This window comes from Gopherus flavomarginatus, chromosome 25, assembly GCF_025201925.1.
Source record: "Gopherus flavomarginatus isolate rGopFla2 chromosome 25, rGopFla2.mat.asm, whole genome shotgun sequence".
Taxonomy (NCBI): Eukaryota; Metazoa; Chordata; order Testudines; family Testudinidae; genus Gopherus; species Gopherus flavomarginatus.
The window spans coordinates 2,397,160-2,418,284 of record NC_066641.1 but is presented as its reverse complement, the minus strand read 5'-3'; the positions used below and the strand labels follow the sequence as shown (position 1 = coordinate 2,418,284).

Here is a 21,125-nt window from a genome sequence, read left to right as displayed (position 1 = left end):
AATCCTGCTAAAGAGGGTATCTAGCTCCCGGAAATGCTCTGAAGCTAGCGTGGGACTGCAATACTGATGAGGCCATGTTAAAACAGGAGTAAGGAACCTTTTGCCTTGGAAATCACTGTGGGAGTGAGGTAGGGAGACCCCGGCATAAATCAGAGAACTGCACAAGCACGTGGGTGCACAGAGATTTTCTGAGGTGTCAGCTACTGGCCACTCCACAAGACTGGACACAGTCCAAAGGTTCAACCTGGTTCAGCACATCCTCTGGGCATGTAAATCATGCCCTGCTGATTTGCCAGGCCTGTCTCAAGCTGGAGGATTATGAATTCTTGTGGAATTAGGGACCAAATCCTCCCCTCGTGCACCCTGCACTAAACCTGTACAGACAGATTTGGGGCAGGGAGAATGTTCCTGCTCAGGCCATAGAACTACAGAGGAGCCCCTCTGCAGATGCTATAACCCTGAAGCTGCAGGAGCTCCTGCTGCTGTGGTCTCTCCCACCACCACCACGTGCACTGGCCAAGCTGAATACACCAGTGAAGAGTGCAGTTATACCGAGCACACACAGGTCTCAGACAGGCAAAGGCAGACTCATGCCTTGCAGCACCCTGAGCCTTACATGTGGCTTTGCTCACTTGACTCACAGGTAACATTACAATATTTCTTAGACTCTGAAGCCTAGAAATTGCAAGCACAGGTAAAACAAAGCACCTTGTACAATGACAGCAGGGGATCGACGTTTTATAGTAACTCTTGCAATTTTACAATGTCCCACATTGGTGGGGTTTAAGGCACTTTGCAAACATTCATTAAATCTCACAATCAGGAAACAGAAGTGAAATTACTTGTCTAGAGTCAAAGAGAACCATTTAGGGCCAGCTCTTGGGAGCTGAGGATGCTCAGAAGTGGGGGAAGAGAACCCCATAGTCCAGATCCCCACTCCTGGACCAGATTGCCGCGAGACATGTTAAGTAATCGTATTCCACCCAGGGTTAAATCAAAGGAAAGATTCCTTTTGCCCTGGAGACTAGCACTTCAATGAGTTGGCCTAATACAGCCATCCTAACAGTGTAATTATTTCATACCTGAATGTCTGGTGGCCTCCATCCATTATAGCTACCCCTCACCCTCTCCTGCAGCAGTTGCTGATCATTAATAACAGGACTAAAAAAAGTTAAAAGAAAGAAGCCGAGTCAGTGCATTGGCAAGGAATCCATGCTTCACCTTGAGAAGTTTACAAGGAGACTCTGCTCATCTTATCATCTGTATTCAGACGGAAAAGCCATTAAGGCTCATGACCTTTCATTGCCCTTTGCAAACTTGAAATTCCAGGCAGAGTTTTGGTCCCTTAAAAAAAGTGAATTATGAGAGAAAATGCCTGAGGAGAAAGCACACTAGCCCACCAATTCCAGCAACTGCTGTGACTGCCACCAAGCGCACCAAGAGGAAATCCAGAGAGTCCTCCAGCTGGGAGTGCAGTCTCAGGACCTGCCTCCGCGTGCTCTCCCAGTCTCCGGAGTTGTCAATCACGTGGTCAGCTAATTTGCACTTTTCATCAAGCGGCAGCTGGGAGGCGATGCGCGCTTCTGCCTCTGCCTGGGCCAGGCCATTCCTCTTCATCAGTCGTGACAGCTGTGTCTGCGGATCGCTACCAGGAGAGACTCAGCATCAGAGTCATGTCTGGAAAGGAGTGAGGCCCCTAATGCCTCCACATTGCAATTACAGGACACCAAGCATGGCCAGTGCTCCAGAGAACAGGATCCCCTCACCCCTTCCCTTCCCACTCGCCAACCAGAGACTACTTCAGTTCAGCACATGTGAGCCAGAACCTCCCTCAGTAAACATCTCCTTTCAAATGGAAAAAACTGCAAAACCAGCAGGATCCAAGGAAATGACCAGTTTTTTTCCTTAAAAGCCAGTTAAGCCAGCTCTCGTTGCATGGTGGGGTCACCACTGCTAGAGGGGGAGATTATACAGCACCACCCCCAACCCAAGGGGCAACCAGGAAACATGGCATCAGCACGACCCCAGCTAGCTTGGGGGAGTGCATCAGATCCCCTAGCCCAGATGACAGAGGTTTCTAGAGTCCCACAGAAAGTGATTTTTGTCCATTATTAATTAGCACTATTTAGTATTTATGTACTGCACCTCACAGCCTACTAGCACCAAGGCCCTACTGGAGATCAGGGCCCTATTGTGTTGGGGGCTGCAAAGACACCTAGCAAGACAGTCCATGCCCTGAACAGCTCACAGTCTGATTAGACAAGACAAACAAAGAGTAAGAGAGGAAATGGAGACAGATTCTGAAGAATTTTCTCCCAATAAACTATGGTCACCCTCCCTGTTAGTATCCTTTTAATTCTTAATGCTGGCTCTGTATCTAGGCAGTCAACATCCACGGGGATTGATTTGTGGAGTTTTAACATATTCCTGTTATTTGCATGCAATTAAAAGGCTGCATTAACAAGGGCTGCCAAAATGACACTCGTTCTCCAGTTTCCTTGGTGCTCTGTGGCACTTACCTGTAAACCAGGACTGTGTGTTTCATGTACTTGGTTAGTGTGTTGGTCTCAAACAGCAGAGGAATGTCCAGAATCACATAGCGGTAGCCTGGATGAACGAACCAAACCCCCCACCAAAAACAAATAGGTGTATATAAAATGGAAATACTACTACTACTTATAAGGTTTTCTTACCACACACACAGCCCATTAAAAATATGGACAGAGAATTGTCTAGCTGCACAGTTGCAGCTGCCACCCTGGAGAAAGTGTAGCACTTTCACTTTCCTCTTCCTCAAAAAGAGATGAAGTGTTTTTATTCAAACTTTCCAAACAGACCAGGTGAAAGCTACAGAAAGTTGAGTGGCTGGAAACAGGAGGTTAGAATGGAAAACCTGATACACCTTCTGACTAGAGCAGACACCGCCACTTTGCTACATTGTTAGGTGGAGCTGGCTGTGCTGTGTTGCCCAACACTTCCCAAATGGGCTGCAATTTCCCATGCTGGGTGTCTGCCTCCAGCAAGTTTTTTGGAAAATTTTAGCAAAAATGGTTCAGCCATTTCTGAGAATAAGGCCATGGGGAAATATTTTTTAAAAAGACATTCATAGCTGTTTTGCTGAGAAGCTGCAGTGCCTCCATGCTTTGGCACAGGGACTGAAGATTGGGTGAGATCACCCTGGGGTCAGGGATGTGCCCTTTCCTGTCCTCATGAAAGTCTGCAGTTTTCAGAGTGATAGCCTGACCAATTTGGGCAGTTTGCACATGCTCAGTAGAGCTTTAGTAAACACCCCTATTCTCCCACCATTCGGTCTGCACTGAAGTAGCTTTATCCCCTCTGTTCCTAGGTGCTAACCAGACAGAGCATGTTCCATCCAGGGCTGCAGGAGTGAGACATCTAGTGAAATTACTCCTCTTGGCTACGGGAGGTGCAGGGTTATGGATGAGAACTCAGAACAGGAAGACGGGACATGGGTACACAGCAGCTTCCTAGCATGGGCACACAGATGTGCTAGCTCTACTCCAGTTCGCAGCACCGCCATGGCAGCCCAGGCTGGCCCCCAGAGTGCAATCCCACCGACCACCTCGGTACATACTTGGGCCGCCACGGTTGCACTGCTGGTATTAGTGCACTACCAGTCCACCCCTGCTGGGAAGCACCCTGCCAGCTGCCATTTAGACACACCCAGTCTCTCGGTACCCCCCTGCTGGTGTAACGCCGACAGACCCCGGTCATCGGCCGGCAGGATCGAACCGGGGACCTCTGGAGCTTAGTGCACAGGTCTCTACAGCATGAGCTAAAAGTCAACTGGCTCTTCGCTAAGGCGGTAGAGCAGACTCACTTTCTCTCTCTCGCTCTACATGGTCTCAGTACCACTAGATGGGACAGCCCCACCCCCAGGTGGGGTATGGGTTACACTGGCACCAAGGCAGCATGGAGGAGAAGGAAGAAATAGCCTAACTTGCTTTAAAGCAGCAGGGTGAAGAGTGGGGAGGAAGAGCACATGCACCAGCTGGAATGGAACGGGGCCTGCTACAAAGCGGGGCCGATAGGTGCAATGACAGGGACATGGCCTTTTACAACTTGAAACTGAACCCAGGATGCCTCAGTCCCAACATTCCTTTGCTGTCAGCCAATAGCTGTGAAACCCACCAGCAGACTGTCTTGCTCATCCCCCTCTACAATGGCTAGTTCACGTGGAGGATACCAACTTACTACTGCTACCAGTGACATTAACTCAAGGGGCAGAGGCCTATACTAAGGATCTAAAGGTTCCAACCCTGCTGATAATACACAGGATATTTCAGAGGAGGTTGGTTTTTTTAAACTTAGAGAGTCAAGTCCTTAAAAGTTAAGAAATGGCCGAATTTAAGATTAGCTGTGCATTATTCCTCTTGTGCCTCCGTCCTCCCTGCCTCTGCTGGTCCCCACCACAGCCAGCCCATTCTCTCTCTGCCCCCTCCCCAAGCCTGCCCCTCCTCCTGTTATTCCCTCCCTAGCCTGCCCATGCCCCCGCCTTGCCCTCGACCCATTCTGTCCCTCATTCAAAATCAGTGGCTTTGTCTTTCTCCTCTGGGTGACCTGGATGCCAGGAGGGAGGGAATGAAAGCACAGGAGAGAGCGCGTCTTCTTGCTCTCAGTTCTGGTGCCCAGCACCACAGTGAACCCCAGCATCTGGAAAGAGCACCTTCAAGACAAATCGAGTTCAGCCACAGGCTGGAGCATGCTCAGTGAGCTCCGTGGAGATGGCAGACACTCAGTAAGGAGGGAATGTTTAGAGGTTGGCAGCAAAATTCTCTAACAAAGCTCTGCTAAGAATCGGCAACTGGCAATGTTCACAGATTTATAATTCAGCTAAACTTGGATGGATTTTCAGAGAGACAACGAAAGGCACCTCTCTGATCTCTGCCAAATTTAAAGTCTCTGCTTCAAAACATGGAGGGTGCTGGAGCTCCTTAAAGCATCTGTAAGAATTTAACACGAATACCACAGCGTATTTTTCCTTAACCTTGCTGTTGGAAGTTCTGAACCATTTCTGCTGAAACTTTAAATTCCAGCCCAAGTCAGAAATCAGCATGAAAAACTGCATCCTAAATGATTAAAGCTGGCAAAGTTATAAGCAACCAACCATAGGGACTTGTTATGCTCTGTTAACATATCCCAGTATAATACATATCCCTGCCAGTTCCACCTTAAATAGAGACAAACACATGGTGGCAATTTCCACATGTCCAACTGTATTTATTTTATACCTTTGAACGTTTCTCCTGTAGTCTGCTCACTCACCTGTCTCCTCCACGATTATTAACACTCCGAACCTCAGAGCAGCTACCAAGAGGCACCTTTTCTATTTCTTAGAAGAAACAACCTGCCACAAAAGTGTTTCCTTACTTCCCTCCAGATGGCCCTGACCATTCCACCATTGCCCCCCAAACCCTGAAATATACACTGGCCTGAGGAGCAGCAGGGGCAATGCTTCATCCCAGACTAGTGACAGGTTTAAGGTCCTCTTGAATCATCAGGGCTAGAGCTGAGACTTGACCTCTTGAAGAGCAGGGAATCCCCTTTGCCCAGTGGGAGACAGGACTTATAGAACCACAAGGTTAGAAGGGACTGCAAGGATCATCTAGTCCAGTGGTCATCAACCAGTCAATCGTGATCGACTGGCAGAAGCTCCAGGATCGACCAGTTGATTGTGATCTCCAGCCAACGGCACAGCAGGGCTCAGGCAGGCTGCATGCCTGTTCTGGTCCCATGCCACTCCCGGAAGTGGCTGGCTGCTAGCACGTTTCTGCAACACCTCGGGGGGAAGGGGTGTGCGAGGCAGCTCAATAGGAGCTGCGGGGGCAGTGCTCACGCGCATGCGCACCACCCAGAGACCCGGCTGCAGAGACGTGCCAGCAGCCAGGCGCTTCTGGGAGTGATGTGGGGCCAGGACAGGGATGCAGTCTGCCTGAGCCCAGCTGCTCTGCCGACCAAGAGCCACTAGTGGTAAGCGCCTCCTGGCCAGAGCCTGCACCCAAACTCCCTTCCAGAGCCTGCACCCCTCTCCCCTTCCTGCACCCCAATTCTCTGCACCAGCCTGGAGCCCCCTCCTGCACTCAAACTCCCTCCCAGAGCTTGCACCCAAACCCCCTGCCCCAGGCTCAGCCCAGAACCCCCTCCCACAATCTGAACCCCCCAGCCCACAGCCTGCATCCCCTCCCACAGCCCAATCCCCTGCCTGGTGAAAGTGACCGAGGGTGGGGGGAATGGAGTGAGCAGGGTGGGACTGCAGGGAATGGGCAGGATAGATCCTGGGTTCATCATAAATTCAAAAAGTGATCTTGTGCGTAAACAGGTTGAAGACCACTGATCTAGTCTAACCCCCTGCCAAGATGCAGGATTTCTAGCCATGCCTGGTTGCTGCATTAATGTCTGCTGTCTTGCATCTAAAGCTGTTCTAAAATAGCTTATCTGTAAGTTAAAGTTGCTTCTCAAATAACGAGTGTTGCCACCTGGTTGTCCAGCCAGCATTGTCCACCCCCTTGTGGCTTATTAAAACACGACTCACCCTGCCGCAGGTCCTCTGTGATCGGGTCTCACCCCTCACAGATCCAGTACCATGGTGCCTTAGCCCTCTGTCTATGGCACACAGGAGTCTCCCCACACGGAGTATTAGAGTCCAAAACAAAACGGAAAACAGATGGAGCAGATTCATCGGCAGGACCCTTCTGCTCTGGCTTTGCCCTTACGTGGCTAGTCCCTTTTGCCAATCTTCCTGGGTCCAGTCATCCCATCCATCAAATGGCTCGTTCAGGAAGCCAGCTGCCTCAGGCTCTGGGCTGAAACCAGGCTTCTGTGAGCAAAGTAGCAGCAGAGCTCTGCTCTCCTTCCTGGTCACCCTCCCCTGGGCCTTTCTACTCCTCTCTCCAATCACTGACGCAGGTTGCAGGGTCACCTGGGTCCACAGGCACTTCCTTAACCCCACCACAGTGAGTTATAATTTTTTCCTCCTTCTAGGGCCTGTATAGTGGGACCCATGGTACTAAGCCACATGGATTTACAGGAGGAAACATTTAATAAAAATTAAAAAAAAAAATTAAAAAACCCACCACACACCAGTGGTCTTAAAAAGAGAGAGAAGCCCCGTGCCAGTGTGGGGTGGACCAAAGGGTTATCAGCCTTGTATGGATTGTGTGTATCTTATTACATGTGAGGGTCTATAAACCCTTCATGCCATAATAAGCTCTCTCATCATCTGTAGATGCTACTGCATGGTACAGAAAAACTCAAGCAGATGTTTGGTCATTTTTGTTATAAAACAGCATCTAAATGGAGGAATCTATTTTATGTATTTCTCCACCTAGATGCTGTTTTATATCCACTCTATCTACAGAGCAAGGTGGTTTTGTTACCCGCGGGGGGGGGGGGGGGGGGGGGGGGGGGGGAGAGGAGGAGGGGAAAGAGGAGAAGAGAGAGAGGGGAAAATGAATAATCTAAAAAATGATCTAAAATAGCTTTTCTATGCAAAAAAAAAGTCATGGCTTTAAACTCTGATCTCAGAGGGCAGAAGTGAGGACTGTGTATTCATTGGAAAACCCTCTCCAACAGTATAAATGCTCCTTTTTCCAGCTCTGCAACACTGCAACTCATAAAGCTTTAAATTCATCAGTTGCTACAGGACTGGGTTTCAGACCAGTGGAACCTGGGGGCAGGGAAGTGATTCCATATGTGCACAAACCCAAAACCTTAGCTAAAGCCATTTGGCCTAAGTCACCAAAAATAAATACCTCGAGTCAGTTACTGCAAACTAGTTAAGACAAAATCATTAGCAAAATGATAGCTGGAGCTGTGGGTAAGGCTCCCCCCGATGGCTTCATGAGCTCATAGATCCCCTCTTATTTCCTTTGTCTATTTCTCCAGGTTTCTTTCTTGTCACCTTCCTTCACTGGCTTACTTTCTCCCCCTGCATCTCTCTCAGGAGAGCTTGGCTTCTTCAGCTCCCTAGCAAAAGGCTATTCAACTGTCACATAGCTCACCCTTGATAAGCTCTGCAAACTAGGCTGACTCTATTAAGACATCCCTCTGTCTACACGGAGACCTCCAAAACAGCTGGTGATCTTATCTGGCATTTGATTAGACAAAGTTTGACAGCTGTATTTGTTATATTTATCAGAGGGAAAAGCAGAACTCCGGAAACCACAGCTGTCAACCCATTTTTCACCTTATCGAGTTTAAGAGAGCTTTATGGCTTTTAGTGAAGCAGGGGGTGGAGGGGAATAATAATAGAACATTTCAGAAGGGGTGACATTATCTCAGGAGGAATCTCAGAAGAAGCCATATAATGCTTCCTTCAGACCCTACGGATATACTTTAAACTATAGACCGGAGAAAATGTGAAGGGCAAAACTGAAAGGCAGGAGTCTCTGAGCAGGAACAATGGAAGGATGCCACATTGCTAAAGGCCGCTAGTGACACAGCACAAAGCAGTCAGTCAACATTTTAGCTCCCTTTCTCCTCTAGTCCCTTTCCCTGCTAAAGGGAAAAACAACCGAACACATACAGCTGGTTGCCAGTGTGACTAGAAACCCCGATGTCCTAGGAGTCCAAAACAATCGCTTAGTTTCTTACCTAGCACAAAGTATTTAAAGATCTGTTTCAGCATCTCTTTCTGGATCTTAGGGTGAGTGATGGCGTTCAGCAGCTGCCGTTTTTCTGGGTGGGAGAAGATAATGTTTCCCAGAGCCTCTCGGTTTATCTCCCCACTCTCCAAGAGGATTTCACTTCCAAAGTTATGCACTATCTGCTGGTAGGCCAAGAAGCGGGGCTGAACCACTGATAAAATAAACAGCCAGAGGTTAGTGCCAATTCTGCATAACAGGAAGTGCTTATGTCAGTGAAGGGTCTAAAATGAATCTTATTCATTGAAGGACTGAGGTCTATTCCTTTCAAGGGAGAACACATCTGATTGGCATGCATTGAAGCAAGGCTGTGGAACATCTCATCCTAGGGGTCTAAAAGCTACATAAGAACCAACTTTGAATTTCATGCTGCAGAAACATTTGCTAAACTTTTGTTCCAACAACACTTAAATTTCTACAGTTCCAGGTACCCAAGAGATCAAATTACTTTGCAAACATTAATTAGCTTCATCATTCTCCTAAGAGGAAGTATTATCCCAATTTTATAGATCAGTAAACTGGGAGAAAGGACTTGCCCCAGGTTACACAGCAAGTCAGTAGCAGAGCTGGGAAAAAACACCTGCAGAATCATCATGATTCCTCACTCCTTTCTCCAACAACTAGGTCTCCAAGGATTCTTTACTGAAAGGTTCTAAGGGCAGAGGCCGTGTTTCTACCTGAAACACTAGGAGTGCTCAGTAATAATAAATGTTATTTCTGTTTGTTTCTTTTTGAAAAGGGAAAACACTGCAGTGAGCATAGTTGTAATAAAAACTTTATAATGTATAGTTATCAAGGGCCAGTTTACATTTTGAAGGACCTTTCTACATACATGCCTTAAGACGGTGGTGCTTTCTACACACGTCCCTAAAAGGGCATAGAAGAACATTCAGAGGGAGGAAGGAGGGCAGCAATGCCAGGTGGCTCAGGCCAGCTCCCATGGGGGGCAGGAAGGGAGCGCCACCTCCTCCCTGACTCAGCTCAGCAGGCCACCCAGCCTGTAGGTCAGCATGCTACCACACCGATTTCTGTCTCTGTGCCCAGAGCTGATTCCACTCCAGAGACGGTTACACATGCCGTTCCCACTCCCCCCCCCCGCCCAAAAACCTGAGGGAGGGGCAGAGGGGCATGTATTGGCCCTGTCCTAGTAGTGCAGCCTGGCTGCAAGATAGAAGCTGCCTGCTGCTGAGGAAGACTTGGTGGTGCAATAACGCAGGGGGGTGGGGGGCAGCCAATTGGAAAAGTTTGCGCACTGCTGCCTTAAGAGAGGACATATGATGGCCATAGATTTGTTCAATTCCAATTAGGCATTGAGTGGGGAGATTCAGCTTGTTCTAACTGAAAACTCCTGTGCTGGATGAACAGCATAGCCGGGCTCCCACAAGGGAGTAGTGGGTTACTAAATATCAAAAAGAGGGCTGAATATTAATAGGTTTAAGGTTTCCAGTGTCATCAGAATCGAGCCATATGGGCTTCGATAGAATACAACGTGAGATTCTTTATGATAAATTGCACATGAAAGCCTGTAGGAGGCCAATTCTCAAGAGCTGTTTGCAGCTTATTATAGACTAGTGTGATGTAAGGAAAGTATGTCATTTTTAAAAAAAGTCATCGAAATTGCCACCCAGAGGATAGAATAATAAAAAGTAATTGGGAGAAGGCTGGGGATAAACTGAAGTGAAAAAAAGAGCCAGTGCGTATTCTATTTTTCCTCTAATGATGCAGACCTTTCCATTTGATTGAGGCTCAGAGCAAGTCAGAAAGAAAGACATTTTTACTAAGATGAATCTCTTACTTGGGGAATTGTAATTTCTAATTCAGGGAGTTTCAGTTAAAAGGAAATCCAAGTAGTAAATATAACAACAAAAAAGCAATTGAAGAAAAATAATTTGCTTGGTGGAAAATTGGCATTGAACATGTACAGTGGCTCTAAGTGGCATCCTGTTTCAGAGGACTGTTGGCAGCTCTAGCAGGCTTTCTGCCCCTTGAGAGGCAGTATATTCAGGATCGGCTCTAAGCAGTGCACCAATTTGCCGCCACGGATGGTGGGGGCAGTCCGTGTGCCATTAGGGTGGCACGCACGTTTCCGCTGCGATGGCAATTCAGAGGCAGCTTCTGTCTTCAGACAGAAGCTGCGCTGCCACGGACAGCTGAACATAGAAGCTGCCACTCAATTGCCGCCGCCATGGAAATGCGCGAGCCGCCCTAACAGCACACGGACTGCCCTCGCCGTCTGCGGCAGCAATTCGGCGTGCTGCTTGGGGGCAAAAACACATGGACTGCTGCCCCTTGCAGATTGCTGCCCCAAGCACCTGCTTGGAATGCTGGTGCCTGGAGCCGGCCCCGAGTACATTGCAACAAAACGTAAAAATATCGCAGCTTTAACATGGCTTCTTCAATGACCAAAAAACTGAGGTACTTAAATTAAACCACCCAAGTGACATTAGTTTCTAATTAATAATCCTTTGTACAACTGCAGCGCTAGTCATCGGCAGGCCTAGAAAGGAATGTACAAAAATTAAACCCCACATGACCCTGATGAGGTAAGTCCTATCCCCACTTTACAGAGGGAATGGAAAAAGAAGGGTATCAGCCAGGCCATCAGATCCCCTGAATCCTAGTCCCCAGCTCTCATGCACTGGACTTTGTTTTGTGGAGTGTTTCCATATCAAGAGCAGAAACACCCTGCATGTGTTACAGATTCCCAGGCATGTGCATTTTGGTGCAGCACAAAATAAAACTGTGCTTTGAGTATAACTACAGCCTTCACTGGAGGCCGACTCTGGTCTGTTATTAGGGTGCATTTTTAAGGTGAGAATTACATTTTTCGGGTTGAACTATTCGGGATCTTAACAAAAAAGCACCCACCAAACATATCAATGAAGGCTGAAATTCTCTTCTGAGGGTATTGGTAACATTCACCAGCCACCAAAGCTCCAGCAGCCCCTGACAGATATAGAGTTGGGTCATGGTAAATTTGGTGGTGGCTGGAGGGAGGGAGAGTCACAGATTTGCAGAGAGAAGAGAACTTTGTAACACTCCTTTACAAAGGAGTTGTTACACTTCTATAAAGCAGTGTTCACTGCACCATGTTCACTCTGGGTGTTATACTCCTAGAAATCTCTTTGCAGAGTGCGTCATTAAGAGGTGACTTTTGATGAAACATGTATCCTGTTTCCAATCCCCAAGACAGCCAGTCCCACATATCTAGTCTTAAATTGGGGAAGCAAAAAGTAACCGTTATTGGGTGAACATAGAGCACCCTCTGCTGTCTAAATGCAGAAGCAGCATCAGCGATTGATTCCAGATTGTCAGGGAAATACAAGAAGAGAGATCAACTACGCAAAACTAACCCTGTCTGGCAATAACATCGGCATCAATCACTGCACAGCCCAGTTCCCGGAATACTGCAACTACCGTGCTTTTTCCCGAAGCAATTCCACCTGACAGTCCAACCAGGAACATCCTGCTCTGGAAAGGAAAGAGAACAAAGCACAACAAAATAAGACTGGGTTTCATTAATTCTGTACATGCACATATCTGTCAATTTAAAGAGGATCAGACTTGTATTTCTACGGCATGTTTTCATTAGAGATCTCAAAGCACTTTAGGAACATTAATTAAGCCTTACCCTCTTTGAACTACATAGCCCTATTTTACACACTGGGGAACAGAGACAAAAATTAAGGCCAAGACCTTTTAACGTCCGCTAGTTCTGAATGCACAATCTGAGTCATGCAGCGTCTAATTTTCAGAAAAGCTGCAGAGCCAGTTGGCTAACTGGAAGTGCTGAGCATCCACCATTTCAGAAGTTGCCCCTAAGTCTCAAATGATGACTACCAAATTAGTAGACATGTCTGAAAATTTCAGCTGAAGTGACTTGTTCAGGATTATAACAAAAAGCAGTGACAGAAGATAATTTAGCCTGTCCCCACTCAACATCCAACCCCCAGATGATGAATTTTGTGGATGGTCAGGGAGAGCATCTCAGGTGGGATGCACCAGCAGAGAGGCTGCCTCTAACATAACCGGCACACACCCCACACTGAGCCTCATCAACATATGGAATTGCACCAGCAAACTAACGTCAAGTCAGTGCTATCTGTGGCAGATGTGCAGCGTGCTCTATGCAAAAGGCAATAGGAAGGTAGCAGGCTGCCACATTCTACACTAACTGAAGGTTCCACATGTCTCAAAGGGTAACTATGGAGAGTTTATTGTAGTGATCAATCTATTTGCTCAGGACAACGAATCTCACCGACACCCATGTTACTTTGCTAACGCATTAAACATTCAAAGATTTAGTTTGTTTGTTGCAAGTTAAGATTAATTTAATACACAACTCCGTTCTGATCACCTCGTTCAACTGCCTGTCTAGCACAGACCAGAGAATGTCACCCACTGATTCATGCATCAAGTCCATTTCTTTTAGCTGAACTAGAGCATTTTTCTTTTAAAATCAAGACTGGATTTTTTTTTAGGGATGGAGAATCCACCATACCAGTAAATTCTAATGACTAATTACATTCACTGTTAATAACATGTGCCTTATTTTTAAGTCTGAATTCGTCTAGCTTCATCTTCCACTGGATCTTCTTGTCTTCCAGATTAAAGGACAACCTACTATCAGAAATATTTTTCCCTCTAGGTCTCTATGGATTATGATTCAAGCCACCTTGTAACTTTTGCTTGCTCAACATATTTGGCTTATTGCTCTTCTCCAGTCTCTCAACCTAAAGCATACTTTCCAGAGTCATTCGTACAGCTCTTTTCTGAATGCGTTTATCTTTCAACATCCTTTCTGGAGCAGACACCAGAACTGGACCCAATATTCCAGGAATGATCTCCCCACTGCCCTATAGAGGCCAGGGTTTTTTCTGATGAGCAGAGATCTAAAGGTATCAAATACAGCAAGTTTCCCCTATTCTGGAGAGTTTGTTCTGACTTATAAACAATCCAACCCTTCAACACTAGAACTCCCTTTTTCCAGTGAAGAAAACTCTTGTGCTGAATGCAGAGTACTGGGGGGAAAGAGTAAGCGAATCTCAGTCCAACAGAGTTTTGCCATCTGCTCATTTTTAGCTCCTCTGCACTTGTTAGTTCAAAGGACTTTAAATTCCTCCCAGCGCAGAAATAGTAAAATACACCAAGTTTGATGCCGTTTCCTCCCTATTTATAAATGTGGATGCGTGTCATAACTCACCACCACACTGGATCACTAAATCACTGGATACCACAGGACCCCTCTTCCTTCCCCCCATAGAGGCAGCAGAAGGAATACAAATATATTATTTCTAGTAAATGATGAGCATTCTTTGTGCTGTGTACTGTGGTTGTTCTTTGAAATAACTACAGAGAAGCAGCTACTTAGACTAGAAGGATTCTCAACTCTACCCCAAATAACTCTCCCTTAAACAAACACATAGTTAATGCCCAGTAACTTCCAATTACTGCATAACAGCAGTTCTCAAACTGTGGGTCCCGCCTCTCTTTGAGCATGGTTGCCAAGGCTAGCTTAGACTTGCTGGGGCCAAAGCCAAAGCCCGGGGGCTTCAGCCCTGGAAAATAAGACTCAGGTTGCAGGCCCCCTGCCTGGGGCTGAAGCTCCTGAGCTTCAGCTTTGGCCCCCCTGCCCAGAACAGTGGGGCTTGGGCTTTGGGCTCCCAAACCAGGGCAGTGGGGCTTGGGCAGGCTCAGGCTTCGGGCCCCTCTCCTGGGGTTGTGCAGTAATTTTTGTTGTCAGAAGAGGGTCATGATACAATGAAGTTTGAGACCCTCACTGTGTAAGGATGCTGCTTGAAGTGGGGTTAGTTGTCCACTAGAGGTCACTCTTCCCTCCATTAAAAAGCAAGTGAAGCTATGCCTATAAACCAGGCAGGGTTCTCAAACTGGGGTCGGGACCCCTCAGGGGGTCATGAGGTAACTCTGGGAGGGGGCAGGGTCGCAAGCTGTCAGCCTCCACTGCAAACCCTGCTTTGCCTCCAGCATTTCTAATGGACAATATATAAAATCGTGTTTTTAATTTATAAGGCGGTGTTGGGGGTGAGGGAGCAGTCACACTCAGAGGTTTGCTATGTGAAAGGGGTCACTAGTACAAGAGTTTGAGAACCACTGCTATAAACCTCAGAAGCTTACAATTATATAGCACCTTTCATCCAGGGGGCTCGCTAAGACTGTTTTCAAACTGTACTAGCCAGCTCCAAACATTGTGTATGTGCATACAAACTTCTCAAGAGGGATGTGTCAATCATGTACCAGCACAAATTACCACGGATCGGCAGTACAGACAGTGAAAATTAACAGATCCAAATGAAACCTATGGAAGGAATTTAAGGAAGCAGAGTAGAACTATCCCAAGAGAGTTTGATCAACACATCGGCATTAATGTAGTTGTGCAAAAAGAACTACAGAGTCCTTAAAAAACAGAAGTGGTTCATCTCATCTGCAAATCTTGGCTACTTATCTATTAAAGGGTGACACTGGATGAGCCTCTTTTCCTTTTGGCTGTTGATCTGTATGTGCATCTATCATACAGAGAGAATTTCAGTCCTGTAAATGGGACATATAGAGGCAGGCTGTGAGCTAGTGATGTCAGAAGATTCTGTAGCAGTTGGAGGCAACTCAAAGGGGGAACTGTGCCAGGCTGTGACATGAAGAAAGCCAGTACCAGATGCCCTGCATAACTACTGCATTGAAACTCACTAGTTCTGCTCTGTCCGTACCCAAGAAGGTACCCATGTATCCTGGTACTCCTCGGAACGAGAGGCAAGTGCACGTTGCTACTCGTTCTTCCCAAAAGCCTAGGAAAGCAGACTGGGTCAGGCAGCCATTAGGGCCTAATTCTCCCTTCCCTTGAACCTAGGTCATCACTTACACCATGGGTGGGCAAACTTCTTGGCCCAAGGGCCACATCTGGGTATGAAAATTGTATGGCAGGCCATGAATGCTCATGAAATTGGGGGCTGGGGTGCAGGCAGAAATGAGTTCAGGGTGCTGGAGCACAGAGTTGGGATGTAGAGGGGGTGAAGGCTCCAGTTGGGGGCATGGGCTCTGGGGTGGGGCTGGGAGTGCAGGAGGGTGCTCCAGGCTGGAACCAAGGGGTTCAGAGGGCAGGAGGAAGATCAGAGTTGGGGCAGGGGGTTGAGGTGCAGGAGAGGGTCAGGGGTGCTGGCTCAGGGTGGTACTTGCCTCAAGCAGCTCCCAGAAGCAGCAGCATATTCCCTCTCCAGCTCCTACATGGAGGCGCAGCCAGGATGCTCTGTGCACTGCCTGCACAGCCAATGGGAGCTGCGGAGGCAGGGTGCGGAGCCCCCTAGCTGCCCCTTTGCATAGAAGCTGGAGGGGTACATGCCACTGCTTCCAGGAGCTGCACAGAGTGGAGCAAGCCCTGGACCCAGCTTCCCAACTGGAATGCCAAGACCCCACTCCCTGGCGGGAGCTCGTGGGCCATATTAAAACGTCTGGAGGGCCAGATGCAGCCACCAGGCCATAGTTTGCCCATCCCTGACCTAGCCTGTGCTATTTAGGTTACTGCAGTGGAAAGAGATCAGACTGAAGGATTGGTGTTGAAAGTGTAACCAGGTGGCATTTTGGTTGCTCTCACAATGGTATGAGATAAAATATTTTATGCAAATGAGTTAGGGATGAGCACATTACTCACTGGTATCCAGGTCATCCCCACCACCACATACTAGACACACAAACAAGTCTTCCCCCCTCCCCCCCGACCAAGAATAAATTTAAACAAACTAGCATCTAAGAAATATCTTAGAGAAAACACCACTCTCTATCTTATTCATAGAATGCAGTTGTAGCCATGTCAGTTCCAAAAATATTAGACAAGGAGAGAGGTAATATCTTTTAGCAGAACAACTTCTGCTGGTGACAGCTTGCGTCTCTCATCAACAGAAGCTGGTCCACGAAAAGATATTTACCTCACTCACCTTTTACCTTATGCAGCCAATTGACACACAGAAAAATGTAACAATCAATCAGTTTCTATCACAGCTATAACCGTTTTAGTGGAATGCCAGATCTGACCTCGATACGTAACCCGGAACACCAAGGAAACATTTAAGACAAAGTTCAGGCAGCGTGTGTTCGACTGGCCACTTGGCCTAAGAAGAATCATAGGGCTGGGGATGAGAGGAAAATCTTGACATGAAGAGCCCAGAACTATTGGCCTTACCTTTGGTGTTCAGTTGAATAAGCACAGGGTGATAATTGCAGATGGGTTTTAATAGGCATGGGTATTACTACAAGTTTTCATTTATCTAAAACAAAATATCCTTTGCTCCTATAGTGCCAGGACTTTCACCTTAATTGCTGCATCACTTTTTCAAATTCATTTCAAGTTTGGCTGATATTGGACTGTGTCAACCTTTTAGACTTCCATAAGGTGCCTGATTTAATCCTGCTTGGTGTTCTGATTAAAAATTTAACACCATACAAAAAACAACAACAGAGGCCAATGGTTCCCAAACTTCTGTATTGGTGACCCCTTTCACACAGCAAGCCTCTGAGTGCAACCCCCCTTATGAATTGAAGACACTTGTTACATATTTAACATTATTATAAATGCTGGAGGTAAAGCATGGTTTATAGGTGGAGGCTGACAGCTTGCAATCCCCCCAACCTCCATGTAATAACCTTGTGATCCTCTGAGGGGTCACTACCCCCAATTTGAGAACCCCTGATGTAGGCCATATTAAATGGATTAAAAACTGGTTAACTGAAGAAATTGATTATGGGGAATCAAAGTCTTACAGGGTGCTTCTAGTAGGGTCCTGCAGGGATCTGTTCTCTGCACAATATTATTCAATATATTTCTAAAAAGAATTATTCTGGGGAAGTTCTCTGACCTTTGTTATGCAGGAGGTGGGAGGATCACAACTGTCCCTTCTGCCCTGGGAATCTATGAATATATTAATTATCTGGAAGAAAATATAAAATCACAGCTAGTCAAATGCACAAATGACAAAATTGGGAGTCAGGTAAATAATGATAGGGACAGGTCAGTTATACATACTAATTTGGATTGTTTGATAAGATGGTGGGCTCAGATGAACAGCATGTTTTAATACAGTCAAATGTAAGGACGTATGCTGAGGAACAAAAAGTACAGGTCACACTTATGAGATGGGGGACTGTATCCTGGAATGTAGTGACACTGGAAAGGACTTAGAGGTTATCGTATAGAACAGAGGTCGGCAACCTTTCAGATGTGCTATGCCGAGTCTTCATTTATTCACTCTGATTTAAGGTTGTGTGTAGCAGTAACACATTTTAACTTTTTAGAAGGTCTCTAAGTCCATAATATACAACTAAACTATTGATGTAAGTAAGTAAATAAGTTTTTTAAATGTTCAAGAAGCTTTATTTAAACTTAAATTAAAATGCAGAGCCCCCCGGACCTGTGGCCAGGAGCCAGGCAGTGAGAGTGCCACTGAAAATCAGCTCACGTGCTGTCTTCGGCACGAGTGCCATAGGTTGCCTACCCCGGTATAGAACCAACTGAAAAGAAGCTCCCAGTCCAATGCTGTAGCCTAGAGGGCACACATGATACTTGGATATTTAAGCAGGAGAACAGAGTTTAGCAGCCCTGTACAGCATTGCTAAGATCTTTATTGGAAGGCTGTATCCATTTCTTGTGCCCACACTTTAAAGAAGATCTTGAAAACAGGAAAAGGTTCAGAAGAGAGCTACTAGAATGATGTGAGGTCTGGAAAGCCTGGCTGATAGCAAAAGACTAAAGCAGCTCAATCTATTTAACATATCCGAGAGATGACTTGACCATGGTCTCTAGGAGTACACCACTGGGAAAGAGATTTCTGAACATAAACGACTCTTTAATCTACCAGAAAAAAAAAGCATCACAAGATGCCATGGATGGAAGCTGAAGCTAGGCAATTTAGACTATAAATAAGGCAGTTTTAACAGTGAAGGTAGTTAGTCATTGGTGCCACTTACCTAGGGATACACTGGATTCTCCATCACTTGAAGTCTTTACCTGTTGATTTGATATATTTCTAAAAAATATATATATGCTATAGCTCAAACAGAAGTTATGGGCTTCATGCTGAATTTACAAGGTGAGATGACCTGAATTAGCACAGGCCATGAGAGTTTAGAGAATCATAACCATAGAAAGGGATAATCATAATCCCTTCTGATTAGAAAAAAACTCCCAAATCTAGGAATTGGTGACTATTGATTCCATGGTCCCTTATCACACAATGCATGGTCCACTCTAGGGATGGGCCCAAATCAAAATGTTTGATCTTAACCAGTGAGCAGTTCAACATTCAAACTTTTAAAGGCCAGCCCATCTCTACATCGCTCATCCCATTTTATTTTTTAAAGGGAACATCCTGACTCTGATGGGATTGTCCACCTGGACTCTGAACTGGGAGGGGGGCAGAAGCACCAGTGAATAGAGAGATAGATGAACAGGAGGGGGAGTTTCAAGGTGAGCAGGGGCAGCTGGCACCAGGGTGGGAAGGAACATTCCAGTAGTTTCTACTTCTATACTGATGGCATCAAGTATCAGAGGGGTAGCTGTGTTAGTTTGGATCTGTAAAAGCAGCAAAGAGTCCTGTGGCACCTTATAGACTAACAGATGTTTTGGAGCATGAGCTTTCCTGGGTGAATACCCACTTTGTCACATGCATCTGATGAAGTGGGTATTCACTCATGAAAGCTCATGCTCCAAAACGTCTGTTAGTCTATAAGGTGCCACAGGACTCTTTGATACTGACGGTAGTTCCTTGGCAGCTGGTGCCCAGCACCCTGTCCTATCCCCCACCCTGGTGGCTTGCACCCAATGCATTCCCCATCCCCTACCCTGGCAGCTGGGGTGCACGTGCTCCAGCCCCTCCCCAGGGCTGGTATTTCCATTGGGGGCTGGAAGGAGGAACTAGGCAAGGCCTCTCCCTGGTAGCCAGCGCAATGGTGTGCACCACGGTGGCCATGCCAGCCCCTCCGCGGGGTCCTGCTCTCCTCTGCCCCCCCACCCCCCATTGGCACAGCAGCGGAGCACAGCCAGGGCCTGCCCGCACCTCCACAAGGTAGTGCGGGGACAATAACCGAGCCACTGCCGGCGTGGGGCTGCGAGCCTCCCACTGCCACTGCCCCACCCCGAAACCCCCGAGCAGGAACCAGCCTGCCCGGGGCCTCTCCCGGGGCCAGGACAACCAAGCGGGGCTCCACAAATCCTGCGGATACAGAGACAACCCGGGCCAGGCAGACCCCCCGGCGGCTCTGGGCGGCCGGCCCGGGGTGGGCGGTGACCGGCAGGCCGAGCGGTCACTCCGGCCCCGCAGCCCGGGCGAGGGGAGCGGCAGGGACCGGACAGGCCCTCAGCAGCCCGGGTCTGTGGCCCGGATCGGTCCGCCAAGGCCCCGCCGGCCACAGGCCGTTAGCGGCCCTTCCTGCTCCCGGGCCAGGCCCTGGCGCCCCGCTGCCGCCGGCCCGTGGAAACCCGCCAGGCCCCGACCCACCCGGGCGGGCGGAGGGCGAAGCGGGTCTGTCCCAGCCCGGCTCCCGTACGGAGCGGCCCGCCAGCGCCGAGGGTGCCAGCGCCCGGGGTGCTCCCGCCGCACGGCAGGAGGGGGGGACGTGCCCGCCGGGGAGCGGGATCCCGCCCGGCTCGGTCCCCACCTCAGCTCCCCGCGCCCCTCACCGGCCGCTCGCTCTCCCTGGGCCCAGCTCCAGCCACGCCACTGCCCCGCCCTTTCATTGGCTCTCCCGCTCAGCCAATCACTGCTGCTCTTACTCGGCTCGCCCCGCCCCCCGGCGCTCAGCCAGGGGCGGGGCGGGGCGGGGCGGGGCCGTGGGGTTGGGGTGCGTGTCAATAGGGCCGCGGGGTCTGTGCAGTACGGAGGGGGGGGGGGTTGGTCAGAACGAGGCTCAAAGCGGGGGGCTGTGGGTATAGCCAGGACCTACAGTTTATAGCTTTTAAAAACAAGCAGGGCCGCTGGTTCTGTATTTGGATCCACAGGGACCTGCACCTCTGCAGAGCCTCGTGGCGCAGGAGGCTGCACGGACCTGCAGGGGTCTGTCTGCATGGATCTGATTGCAAGAGGGAGGTTTTTAAAACCAATATTACTTTATACCTAGCCAGCATAAAGAACATAGGGCAGGCATGATGATTGCTGGTTCTCCACTCAGTGCACAAATGTGCTGTGGCCATCTACGCAAGCGGCAATTTGACAGAGCTGTCCTGAAAGAAGAAAAATGCAATATTGGATCCATACAGGCACAAGTCTGTGTTGCCTTTGTACATCTGTTTGGGGACAAATAAAGCATGTAGTTTACATAAATGATATAACCAAAGTAGATATCTTTATAACATACATGATACAAGGTTTTTCATATTAAGGGCATGTCAGAAGTGATGCCACAAATAATTCCTAAGCAGATTTCTCCTGCCTCTGAATAGGTCCCCTCAACAATAAAAAACCT

General features: G+C 47.9%; 2 protein-coding genes across 9 annotated transcripts in view; one reads left to right on the top strand and one right to left on the bottom strand.

Moving 5' to 3' along the window:
- The window catches only part of ADAM11 (ADAM metallopeptidase domain 11), a 672,244-nt gene that overhangs the window by 553,674 nt on the left and 97,445 nt on the right, over window positions 1-21,125 (top strand). The window lies entirely within an intron of this gene.
- The window catches only part of DCAKD (dephospho-CoA kinase domain containing), a 153,890-nt gene continuing 133,487 nt past the window's right edge, over window positions 723-21,125 (bottom strand). For 2 of the 8 annotated variants that reach the window (XM_050934998.1, XM_050934996.1), the window contains exons 2-5: window positions 12,017-12,136; window positions 8,614-8,817; window positions 2,520-2,607; window positions 723-1,645 (exon numbers count right to left, since the gene is read on the bottom strand). In XM_050934998.1, coding sequence (XP_050790955.1) covers window positions 1,360-1,645; window positions 2,520-2,607; window positions 8,614-8,817; window positions 12,017-12,128 — 690 coding nt within the window. In that variant the 5' untranslated portion in view covers window positions 12,129-12,136 and the 3' untranslated portion in view covers window positions 723-1,359. The other 6 variants (XM_050934991.1, XM_050934992.1, XM_050934993.1 and 3 more) reach the window with 6 other exon arrangements.